Here is a 13,160-nt window from a genome sequence, read left to right as displayed (position 1 = left end):
AAATATTGGTTATCGGGACCGAAATCCCTGAGGCTTTTAGCCTGGAAATTGTGTAAGAAAACGATGGAAAATACAATACAAGTAGTTAGAGATAAAAATGGAAATTTGAGATCTAAGACCCAAGACATTAAAGATAATTTTGTGGCATTCTACAAAACTTTGTATTCCTCTACAAAACCTCAAGCAAATCAAATAGAAGAGTTTTTTTACTAAATACCCCCTGTCTAAATTCTTAACAGATCACCATAAAGATTTTTTAGATCAACCAATTACTCCCCTGGAAATTCAAAATACTATAAAGATGCTCAAAAATAATAAGTCCCCAGGAACTGACGGCTTTACAGCCGAGTTCTATAAGAAATATAACCATTTAATTACACCATTCTTAGCAGAAATATGTAATAATGCCATACAGTCAGGAATAATGCCTCCCACATGGAATATGGTAAAGATTATTGTCATTCCTAAAAAAGGGAGAGATCCATATTTTCCAAGCTCATATTGGCCCATATCGCTATTGGACACTGATTATAAAATTTTGACAGCAACTTTAGCAAACAGATTAAATAAAATAGTACCTACATAAATCCAGACCAAACTGGATTTATCCCTGGAGGAGATATATCAGATAACACGAGGAACATTCTTAACGTTATTCAGTATAGTATTCAAAATAATATCAAAGCATCTTTTGTTTTGTCAGTAGACGTTGAAAAAGCGTTTGACACTGTGGAACCCTACTTTTTACAAAATTTATTAAAGCATATGAATTTTGGCACTTTGTTTTTATCTGCAATTAAGGCAATGTACCGATCCCCCACAGCATATATTCAGGTTAATGGCTCAGACACAGAGATTTTTAAATTAGAAAGAGGCACAAGCAGGGCTGTCCCCTTTCGCCCCTGCTATTTGCCCTGGCGATGGAGCCATTTGCCCAGGCAGTAAGAGACAACGATAAAATACAAGGCATAAATATAGGTTCCAGGCAGATAAAACTTAGCTTGTTTGCTGACGATTTGGCTCTGACACTTATGAACCCAGAGCAAAGTTTACCAGAATTAGAAAAGTTGCTTTTAAGCTTTGGATCTATATTAGGATTTAGAGTAAATCCCTCAAAGACATTGTTGTATCCAATAAATCTATTTGAAACCAATCAAAATTATATTAAAAAACACTATAAGTATACTTGGATTGAAAAAACCTGGACGTATTTAGGCATCAAAATCCCACTACATATAAAGGACCTTTTAAAAGTTAATTTTTTCCCCTTTAAAGCGTTAATAGAAGATCCACATTGGAAACAAACCTTAACACTTACAAATTATTAAAACTTTTCTTTTCCCTAAAATATTGTATTTAATGCGTGCAATTCCTATAGATATCCCTAAATCTTATTTTAAAGATTGGGAGAAAGCCATTTCAATTTTTATTTGGGGTTCACCCAAACCTAGGATTAGCTATAATACATTGAAGAAACCTCTTTATAAAGGAGGACTAGCTCTTCCGGACCTGACTCTCTATCACGAAGCAGTAATCCTAGTGGGATTGTTAAAAACCTATAATAATGATTTTAATAGTGATGGGAAATATATTGAAAGCTTTTATATGGGTAACCAAAACCTCCAAAATCTCTTATGGGAACTTGCTTCTAAAAGACCCAATGCTATTCCCCAGAATCAGTTTTTGAGTATTATTTTTAAAATCTGGGACAAACGGAAGAAATTATTAGCACCACTCCCTTCCCCACTGACCACATTTGTGGGACAATCGTGGTTTACTCCTGCATATAAACAAGGCACTTACAAAATATGGAAACAAAAAAATCTTACTCGCTTTATTGACGCTTTGCAAGGCCCAAATTTAGCATCTAAAGAATATTTAGAATTAAAACATTCTTGTCACTTACCTTGGTTAGAGTACCACCAATTTCACTCTTTATATCACTCCACATATTTCCAAAATACTCCGTAGACCACTCACAACTTTTGAAAGGCTTTTAAAAACAAACAATTATACCTTAAAAGTATAATTACATCCCTTTATAAAATCCTAACGGAGTTAGTCCCATCACAAACATCACAATACCAACTTAGTTGGCAAACTGACTGTAATAACTCCATCTCAGATGAGGATTGGAAGAAAATTTGGGGTTCACCATCTCTCTCACATCTAGGTCTATTCCTGTAAGGTTAAACGCATTTAAACTAATGATGAAATTTAACCTTCAACTTTATATCCCGCTCGAATCCTCTTTTTCACAGAGGGTAAATGGTATGTTATCCCGAGCAAAATTAATCATATTTCCCCCGCATATTCACCCCTTTGTTGGAGGAAATGTGGCGAACGTGGTACTTTTTTGCATTGTTGGTGGGGATGTCGTATCATAAGAGAGTTTTGGGAAACAATATTTAAGTTTGTTAAGGAAATAACGGGATATGATCTTGTTAAAACTCCAGAAGCAATATTATTGGATTTATGGTCCGACCATTCAGTACCTAAAATACGTCAAGAATTAATTTCCACTCTGCTTTCGGTGGCAAAGACTGTAATTGCTGCTAGCTGGAAAGACACTAATCCTATTTCCAGTGGAAGATGGTTCACCAAGATATGGGAACTTTTGACAATGGACAAAATTTCTGATACCATAAAAATAATAGAAGAACAAAGTCTTGCCTCAGATTTATTGACTAAATGGACTCCATTCCTGGACTACATCCACAGTAAACAACCTTCAACTACAAACTATATGCCAGCCAAGTATAAGGAAATTCTTACATGTTTATAGAATTTATTTGGAAAAATATAAGTGCCGTTGTCTAATAAGTATTCGTTCTGTATTAGGATAACCCAGATTGAACCTTGGGATCAGGAATATGCTTACGAATTATGTTGAGGTAACCACCTAGTTTGTATATACAAAATGTTTGATTGTAGTTGTTGCTAATTTAATGTTTCATGTTTATATATGTTTAAAAATTCAATAAAAAATTATTTAAACAAAAGTGTGCGGACTCTTAATCTGGGAGAACCGGGTTTGATTCCGCTCTCCTCCACTTGCAGCGGCTGGATGACCTTGGGCAAGCCATAGTCCTGTCAGAGCTGTTCTTGAAAGAGCAGTTTCTGTCAGAGCTCTCTCAGCCCTGCCTACCTCACAGGGTGTCTGTTGTGGGGAGGGGAAGGGAAAGGAAAGGAGTTTGTAAGCTGCTCTGAGACTCCTTTGGGTAGTGAAGGGTGGGGTATAAATCCAATCTCTTCTCCTCTTCTTCTTCTTCTTCTGTACTCCTGGGCGCATACTTTTGGACCTCTGACTGCAGCCAGGTTTTCATTTAGGAACATTCCAGCTTGGCAGGGAAGGGTCGCACATAGCACAAACTATAGTGAGCCAGGGAAATTAGCAATGAAGAGGCAGGTTCAGGAGACCCCGTGTGACTCCACGGACTACGAACTTACAAACCTGACGTGGGCCGGAGAATTCAAACATCCTTTAGATCGGTATTCATGCCACACGGTCTTCTCTGATCGACAGTCTCCCGCAGTTGCTGGTGCTCTCCTCTCTGGCTTGGGGGTGGCTTCTTTCTCACCTCCCTTTCAGAGCTTAAGCTAGTTTAGGACCAGTCTTGGTGATTCTGTGGTTAGAAGCAGGTTTGCAGGTGGTATTCTGAGCAAACCATGAACGCGAGAGGGGATTTATGTGTGTGGAGGAGGGCTACCTTCTGGAGATGTCCCCAGTAGGGCAGCCAGGTGTCCCCCCCCCCCACTGCCACTGGCAGGGGATCATGGGGGGTAATGTTGCCAGTGGTTGGGAGACTCCTGGAGATTTGGGGTTAGAGCCTGGGGAGGACAGGGACCTCACTGGGTTACAACGCCATAGAGCCCACTGTCTAAATCACCCATTTTCTCTAGGGCAACTGATCTCCGGGGGATCTCCAGGTCCCACCTGGAGGCTGGCATCCCTAGTCCCCAGCCTCTTAACCACAGTTGGTGGAGCAGCCTCCTTTCCTCTCTGTCACTGCTTTTCCCGACTATATTTGATCGAGGTGACCACTGCTTTTCTTGGGTTTTAGACTGCTTGCGTGCAGCCATCTTTCTGCAAGAGACATTTAGAAGCCTGGGAAAATGCTTCAGTATCGAAACCGGATGGGATATGTACAACTACCGCTTGGCTTTAATGCCTGCTTTTGAAGAACAGCAGACACCTTCATATACTTGGGGCTTTGGGGAATATCTCTTACTGCGTTTGCCTCCCTTTGGAAAGATTGGCTCTGTGGATGAAGTCTGGTTTTGACTGCCAAAGTGCCTTGTTCTTGAGCACCCGTGTCTTAAACCAAAAGATGATGCCTAATTTTTATCCCTGGGATCTTCAAAAGACTTTTCAGTATAGCTTCCATTTGCAGCCTGGGGGGGGGGGGGAAGATTGGTTTACTTCATGTATTACCCTGCCTTTCTCCCAAACGGGTAACCAAAGCAGCTGACATCATTCTCCTCTCCTCCATTTTATCCTTACAACAGCCCCATGAGGTAGGCTAGGCTGGGAGTGTCTGAGTGGTCCAAGGTGGAGTTGGGGATTTGGTCTACCAGATCCTAGTCTGACATTCTAACCACAACACCACACTGGTGCAGTGATGAGGACGGGGGGGGGGGGGGGTGGTCACGGGAGCCAGTTTGGTGTAGTGGTTAAGTGCGCGGAGAACCGGGTTTGATTCCCCACTCCTCCACTTGCACCTGCTGGATGACCTTGCGCGAAGCCGTAGTTCTGTCGGAGCTGTTCTTGAAAAAGAGCAGTTTCTGTCAGAGCTCTCTCAGCTCCACCCACCTCCCAGGGTGTCTGTTGTGGGGAGGGGAAGGGAAAGGAGTTTGTAAGCCGCTCTGAGACACATTTGGGTAGTGAAGGGCGGGGTATAAATCCAATCTCCTCCTCCTCCTCCTCCTGTCTACAACAGCCCAGATGTGTTTCAGTCTGAGGTAGTTCTGCTTAAGGAGCACATTGGTAAACAAGCAATTTGGAGCATACTTATAGGTTTCCCCACTCTCTACCACTCTTAATAGCAGACTGTGAGTGACAGGCTCTAGTTACTTCCTGGTGGGGTAAGTGCTTGCTCCAGTCATTTGAGAGCAGTTTTGTTTTAGTCTTACTAGAACCTCTGGTCCAGGGGTTCCCCAGCATGGCCCACCAGCACCTTCCCTGGTGCCTGCCCACCAAGTGTTCTTGGCAAGTGGGTGGGGCTCCTTCCAGCAGGGCTTCTGATTGGCCGCTGGGAATCTGATTGGCTACGCAGATTAAAATAATGTTTCGGCAGCAGCCACCACCACGGTGTGGGTTTTATTCTCAGCCTCTTACTCCTTTCTCAGTTACTTTTTTTAAAAAAAATTGCCCCTTTTCTCCTTTGCGCTGGGGATTCTTCTGTGTGTGTGGGTGGAGGGGGGCTCTGCCTCCAGTGGCATCCATTTTTGGTTATGCCCACCGCCCTGTATCAGAATTCCAAAGGTGCCCACAGGCTGGGAAAGACTGAGGAATGTTCCCTCTAAGCTGTGGAGTCCTGTGAGCAGAAATTCTACTTTCTGAGCTACGAGCATTAAAGTTGTGAGTGAGCAGTTTGGCTACTGCATAAATTAGTCTGCTCTGGAGCCCTCCTTCCTGAGCGAAGACAAAAATGTGTGAGCCAGAGGCTAAAAAACTGTGAGCTAGCTCACACTAACTCAGCTTAGAGGGAACACTGCAGTGGGGACCCCTGCTCTAGTCCATAATACATGTGTGACATTTGCAAAACAAGAAGAGATTCTTGATCTCTTAACAGCTAAGACATCATCCCTACGCTGTGTGGACTGATCCTGAGCATTTGTTCTTGCCTAAGAATGTAATTTGTGCCTTAGTGTCTCAGGCCAAGGTCCGTCTAACCTGCTGTGATGTGTGAGAATCCTAACAGGAGCTAGGTGGTCCCACCAGAAATTGGCTCAGTGTCCATCCATGAATCTTCCCTCCTTTTTATTCCCTTCTGTGCCTTCCCATATACAGGTAGACACAGGGGTCATTTCGTAGAAAAAGAAGTGCAGGAGCTCATTAGCATAACTCATTAGCATAACTCATTTGCATATGCCACACCCCCTGACATCACCGGAAGCATGTCAGAAGGGAACACCCACCGCTCAGGCTCCACTGGACTGTTTTGGATTGCTAGCTATTGGGGGGGGGGTATTGGGTGTAGTAAATAAGAAGCTGGAGACCAACTGGTGATGAAGGTGCATAGAAAGTTTATATAGATATAATGGTGAATATATACACAGAGATATACAGGCTATCATACAGCATACCGTGCCTTAGTTTGAGAGACTAAGTCCCCACCTAGTTTATCAAGCTGATAGCTAATATACTAAATCTAGCCAATCACTAACAAGGAGAATTAATTACCGACTCTAACAATGCCTGATAGAGAACACCCGCTAGTATAACACCTGGCTATAATCACTTAGCATGACAGCTGGGACTGTCAACTAGATCAAACTGATCTAGTAACTGCTTGCTACCTTTATTACGTAGACATATATCTCAATAGGGGGATGTGCAAATCTGTCCTTGCAGAGGAGGGAGAGCTTGTACCTGAATAAAACTTGGTCTTAAAGGTGCCACTGGACTGTTTTGGACTGGGGGGCGGCGGCTCTGCAAGTTACCTGGCTGCTTCTTGCTCTGACTGAGGGCTGCTGGGAGCAGGGGGTGGGGCTTGTTGCATGTGCCCGCCCCCTGGGGAGAGCCAGTTTGGTGTAGTGGTTAAGTGTGCGGACTCTAATCTGGGAGAGCCGGGTTTGATTCCCCCATTCCTCCACTTGCACCTGCTGATGTGACCTTGGGTCAGTCACAAGCTCTGGCACAGCTGTTCCTGAAAGAGCAGCTTGTGTCAGAGCTCTCTCAGCCTCACCTACCTCCCAGGGTGTCTGTTGTGGGGAGGGGAAGGGAAAGGAGTTTGTAAGCCGCTCTGAGACTCCAAGTGAAGGGCGGGGTATAAATCCAATCTCCTCCTCCTCTTCTTCTTGTTCTCCTCCTCCTCATCATCCTCCTCTTCTGCTGGAGCTCTGCTCCTGTGTGCTCCTGCAGGAAATGACCCCTGGGTAGACATGTGTTACTACCCGCAAGCCAGCATACATATGTATTTGGCTATATTAAGCATAACCCCATTAGTAACATTTGCAGCCAGGTGACGTGGATTAAATTAGACACATTTGTTTTTTTTAGAGCTAAGGCTACTGCTTTAACAGGATTGACTACACTGGGTATTCAAGCCATCTTGTCTCCACTGAAAGCAGTAGGAATACATTGGCTGAATCACAGATTTCTGTTGAACTGACTAGCGCAGGGGGTGGCCAAACTTGCTTAACGTAAGAGCCACATAGAATAAACGTCAGATGTTTGAGAGCCGCAAGACATGAACAAATATGACACGGTTTTACTGGGAAACATGCAAACTTGCTTTTTGCTAACGTTAAATGAGACGGCCAGAAATAATAACAAAAGCGGTAAAAGCAGATATTGGTCATGATATTTAGTGGTCCGATGATATTTGTTTGCTCGTTCGTGGGCTGCTTACAAGGGGGGGGAGTAACCCGCCAGATCCCCCCCCCCCCCCCGCCGCCCCCCCCCCCCCCCCCGGGCCCCCCGCCCCCCCCCCCCCCCCCCCGGACGAGTGGATCAGTTGCCACTCCGAACAGCATTTAATAACTCGCAGGTTGCGTTTACCTTGACTTGGTGGCCCAGGCTAGCCTGACCTCTTCAGATCTCGGAAGCTAAGCAGGGTTGGCCCTGGTTAGTACTTGGATGGGAGACCTCCAAGGAAGTACAGGGTTGCTACGCAGAGGCAGGCCATGGGGAACCACCTTTGAATGGCTCTTGCCTTGAACTGGGTCACCATAAGTCAGCACCAGTGGTCCCTCTAAGCTGAGTTAGTGTGAGCTTAGCTCAGGAAGGATGGCTCCAGAGCAAACTAATCTGTGCAGCAGCCAAATCGCTGGCTCACAACTTTAATGCCAGTAGCTCACAAAGTAGAAGTTTTGCTCACAGGACTCCACAGCTTAGAGGGAACATTGACAACACCTTCCTCCACCAGTAGGTGTTGTTCATTTAGGAGTGGTAGAAGTGGAGTAAATACCTAGCAGAGGTCATAAGGCAATATTGAATACTTGTTTCTCTAAATAATTTCTCAGCTGAAACCTCTGGAGAGGTTCATGTCACAGAGGCACCAATTTGCTGCATTTATCTGCCCATTCGTGTTCTTTGGCCAAGACCAGTGTAGGTCACACTGTTGGAGGGTCTGGTGGAACCTGGATTCCAAGAACCAGTATGCTAGATTTGGGAAGTTCTAAGTCATTGTTGGGAATTCCAATCAACCTTCAGACGCGTCACGATGGCAATCCTAACTCAACTTCCAAGTACAGTCGGCTTGCTTTTAACATACAATGTGTGAAGTGAACTATTCAGGAGAAGTCGTGCGTCCTGCAGTCCATCGCAACTCTGTTGTCATGATGATCCAAACAGTGTTTTCCTCTAAGCTTTTGATGAAGTAGATAGCAGTTCTCATAATTACCTAAACAGCGTTCAGATCCATTCTGAATAAACATTTCTGCTATTCCGTTCCAGGACAGCGTAGATCAGACAGCGCACAGTCGGCGGGATCTAGTGGAACCAGGATTCCAGGAGCAGTCAAGTCGCATCTCCTTAAACCACCAAGGTAAAGGGACAAAAAAAAAAATGCAAGTAGCCGTGCTGGTCCATGAGAAAAAATACCCAAGCTGCAAAAGCAGGGTAAGAATACCTCTTGCCAAAGCTAGCTGGCTTGCAGCTCTTCGATCTTGGGTTTCTAACTCTCTTAAAGTGGAATGGAGACGGGTTATGAAGCCCTAATTGGTTGGTCTAGTATATTTTAGACCACTTTTTTAACCATGTCCGGTTCGCACTACATTCTAAAACAAAACGACCAATTCAGAAATCCAGTAAAACGATCCATAACAGAAGCCGTTTCTTGCCCTGCTGTACCAGGACCACCATCATCTAGTGTAGACCGCTATAGTGACCCCTTTGTCTAAACAGAAGGCTCTTTAGTTCTGCTAGGTCTTCAGAGTAGTTCACAAACCCTCAAGGAGGTCATTATTCTGTGTGTGTGGGGAACAGCAGAAAAGACTCTCTTTGGCCCCAGCCAAGCAAACTTTGGTTAAGGTCTCCCTTATGGAAGACCCTTGGTTTGCATCTCAGGCCCGTGGTTTATTCCATGCCTGGTGCAGAAAGATGTTTGCTCTTTCATCCAAGCAGGCCCTTTCCCAAGAATTTTCTTTGCTACCAGAACAGGTGCCCCCAACCTTTCTGAGCCTCCGGGCACCTTTGGAATTCTGATACACGGTGGTGGGCGGAGCCACAAAAATGGCTGCTGCAAGAGACAGCGCCAGGGCTTTTTTTGTAGAAAAAGCCCAGTAGGAACTCATTAGCATAATAGACCACACCCAACAGCAGAAACTCATTAGCATATTAGGCCACACTCATGACAATACAGCTCATTAGCATATTAGGCCACACACCCCATGTTACCAGAAGTGTGGTCATCCAGCCACACCCACCTTTTGCTTCTTATTCTGTTTACCTTGTTTGTTGTCAAAACCCAGGGCTTTTTTGTAGCAGGAACTCCTTTACATGTTAGGCCACACACCTTTAATGTAGCCAATCCTAATGAGTTTCTGCTGTTGGGTGTGGCCTATTATGCTAATGAGTTCCTGCTGGGTGTGGCCAACTCGGGAACCAGCCGGAACTCTGTTCCTGTGCGTTCCTGCCCAAAAATAGCCCTGGACAGCGCTATCCACAAAAACTTCAGGAAGTGAGGTTCTCTCTAGAAAAGGAACAATGAAGTTTCTCTCTGCCATGAGGTTGTTGTTAGCCAAACTGCCTTAATTTATTAATAAATGTGGGAATTATGAGTATTAAATAGCAATGGGCATTAAATATGAGACCGATAACCTATGCTTACGGGAGTCCAACTTATCCAGATTCCCAGGAATAGACACAGAGACTTGATCTTAAAATACAGTGATTTCTTTACTAAAAATTCTCACACACAGAGAATAAAATGAAACAATCACACACTCAGTCAATACAGAGCTACGAATTTTAGATAGAAACATACAGCAACAGTTGCATTAGCAGTAAGGTATCATTGATGGGGTGATACGTTATCTGTCTGATGCGACAAGGTGATCCTGCAGCGAAAATAGGGAGAATACTAGGGAAGGAGACTTGTGTTGGCCAGCAGCACACGTGGAAGACTCCAAACAGTGCTCGGAATGGAGCCAGCAAGATAGGGTGGGGTCAGGTAGGTAGGAAGTAAGAGAGAGAACAATGGGTAGATGCCCTTCTTATATACCCTAGAAGTGGCTTGGGGCATCTGCCACCAAGTCACATAGTCCCCAGGAATTCTAGAAAAATCCAGTTACTAATGGTCAGGAGATTTATCTTCTTCTATTTGTGCTGTTTTTGGGCATATGTGAATCTTGTCTAAAGCAGGGTATACAGTGAGACTGGGCCATTTTCAAATTAATTACACATTACAGCCAGTGTAGGTATGGCATGCAAATCAGAAATGTGGGTCAACTGATATTTGAACCTTGATTCCCTTGTATACAATGAAGAAGAAACAAAGGGACTGGTAGTCCGACATTGAGATAATAATACTATAAGAAAATTGCCATTTTGGATCTTTTATTTATACTGAACTTTTTACTAACTTATGTATGAGTTTTAATGTTTTGTATTTTAATGTTTTGTATTTTATGACTTTGTCTCCTGTACATTGCCCAGAGCCCGGCGTAAGCTGGGATAGGGCGATTGATGATGATGATGATGATGATGATGATGATGATGATGATGATGATGATAATATAAGAGGAGGAGGAGATTGGATTTATACCCCGCCCTTCACTACCTGAAGGTGTCTCAGAGTGCCTTTCAGTCTCCTTTCCTTTCCCCTCCCCACAACAGACACCCTGTGAGGTAGGTGGGGCCAAGAGAACTCTTTCGAGAACAGCTCTGAGAGGATTGTGACTGGCCCAAGGTCTCACCAGCAGCTGCATGTGGAGGAGTGGGGAATCAAACCCGGTTCTCCCAGGTTAGCGTCTGGTGTGAATGTCTCTAGATACTTATTTATACCCGTATCTGAAGAAGTGAGCAGTGACTCACAAAAGCTTATCCCCTTCCACATTTATTTTTAGTCTTTAATGTACCACTGGACTCATGCTCTTTTCAACCGCTACAGATATACTGAGACGGCTACCCGTCTTGGTCTTATTTATATTTATTTGCCGCTTTTCTCCCTTGTAGAACTCAAGGCAGCTTACAATATAAATAAAACGCTATAAAACAACATTTATAGAACCCATAAAAAGTCATAATTTAAAAACTCCAATTCGGACTGCCAATAAATAAAAATTAAATTAATCAAATGCCGTCCTCACTTGTCTCCGTTGACATGCCCGGGGGAGAAACGTTTTTGAGTTCCTTGTAGAAGTGGGGAGGGGAAAGCAGCTCTGATGGAAACAATCGGTTGTGTTACCGATCTGTGGCTGTTCATGTTGCCAACCTCCAGGGGATGGCTGGAGATCTCCTGAGATTACAGTTGATCTCCAGGTGACGGAGATCAGTTTACCTGGAGAAAATGGCTTCTTTGGAAGGTGGATTCTATGGCATTAGACCCCGCCCTCCTCAGGCTCAGTGGGGGAACTCAACCCAAAATGAAGCTGTGATCTAAGGCGTCGGTCACACGGAGCATTTGCCCCGCTGGAGGCACGAGAGTCCCGTGGAGTATCCGGGCGCGATCACACGGGAACATCTGGGAGGCGTAGCACTCCCGTGGTGATCCCGTAGCAAGCCGCCAAAGCCACGCAGTAAAAAACTAGTATACCGCATGTACTAGCAAATGCTTTGCCACGGGCCGCCTATGGAAGCCCCCTGGTGTGATCGCGCCGGTGCGCGGCTTCCTCCCCCGTCATCCTCTTTGCTGCGGGGAAGCCACCGTTGCGTCTGATCGCATAATAGCGCATCAGAATGTGATGGCGCAAATAGCTGCGCTCCCCCACACACACACGTTTTCCGGCACGTCTGGCCGGGGCCTAAGAGGGTCAAGGTACAGGTAAATTAATATTAAAAACATACAAATGTTTATTAGGGTGTGCACATAAATAAAACATAAAAAGGTTAAAAGAAATAGTCTAAATATCAGACTCAAAGAACATATTTCATTCAGAGCTGATTGTTATACATATCCAATAGATGGGTAAAACATTTGACCTAAGAACTTGATTACTACCTTTGATGGAAGTGACACACATCCTGATTAATGGAATATTGGATACCAGATTAATTTGGTGAATTTGCACAACTACTATCCATGGCCCATTATACAAACTTGCAATAACTGTAAAGCATATAAGAAAGCAACACCTGGTCTGTCTGTGTCTGTGTCTGTCTGTCTGTCTGTCTGTCTGTCTGTCTGTCTGTCTCTCTCTCTCTCTCTCTCTCTCTCTCTGTCTCTCTCTCTCTCTCTCTCTCTCTGTCTCTGTCTCTGTCTCTGTCTCTGTCTCTGTCTCTCACACACAATTCTTTATACATGTATTTCTGGATGTCTGTCATTGTAAAATAAGGAATACTGACCACTGAGGAAGGCCTGAAAGGGCCGAGACGTGTATGGTCCTTAGGTCAAATGTTTTACCCATCTATTGGATATGTATAACAATCAGTTCTTTTTTTTCTTTTTTTTTTATTAAAGATTTTAATACTACATCAAAAATACCAAAACCAAGCAGAGTATAAATACCAAACAGTAAACACTTTGCTTAAAAAAATTCTGACTACATTGATGTCTGAATCCAAGAGCACTTAAAAAAAAAATCGTTACTAATAAATATATATCGACTAAAAACTCTTGTTATGAGGATACTGATAAAAGCTATATTGTTATATACAGTGCAGAGTTTGTAATACTAGGGTATGTTATACTATTTTATATTCAAAAACATAACCAAGAAGCATAGGCCGGATTGTTTGGAAGTAAATCCTTCTCAGTCATATATTGAAGGTAGGGGAACCAGGTGCGCTCAAAGAGTGATTTCGTTATACAAAGATTCGTTTGAGCTATATT

General features: G+C 43.8%; 1 protein-coding gene across 1 annotated transcript in view; it reads left to right on the top strand.

Annotated features, from left to right (window-relative positions):
• GRB10 (growth factor receptor bound protein 10) overlaps positions 1–13,160 on the top strand; it is a 202,510-nt gene that overhangs the window by 69,845 nt on the left and 119,505 nt on the right. The window contains exon 3 of the mRNA XM_015424873.1: positions 8,624–8,714. Within this exon, the coding sequence (XP_015280359.1) occupies positions 8,624–8,714 (91 nt within the window). The remainder of the gene's footprint in view (positions 1–8,623; positions 8,715–13,160) is intronic.

The sequence above is a fragment of the Gekko japonicus genome, unplaced genomic scaffold (genome assembly GCF_001447785.1).
Source record: "Gekko japonicus isolate JY-2015 unplaced genomic scaffold, Gekko_japonicus_V1.1 scaffold1220, whole genome shotgun sequence".
NCBI lineage: Eukaryota > Metazoa > Chordata > Lepidosauria > Squamata > Gekkonidae > Gekko > Gekko japonicus.
Note: the sequence above shows the minus strand (reverse complement) of the source record. Positions and strands in the feature narration are given on the sequence as shown.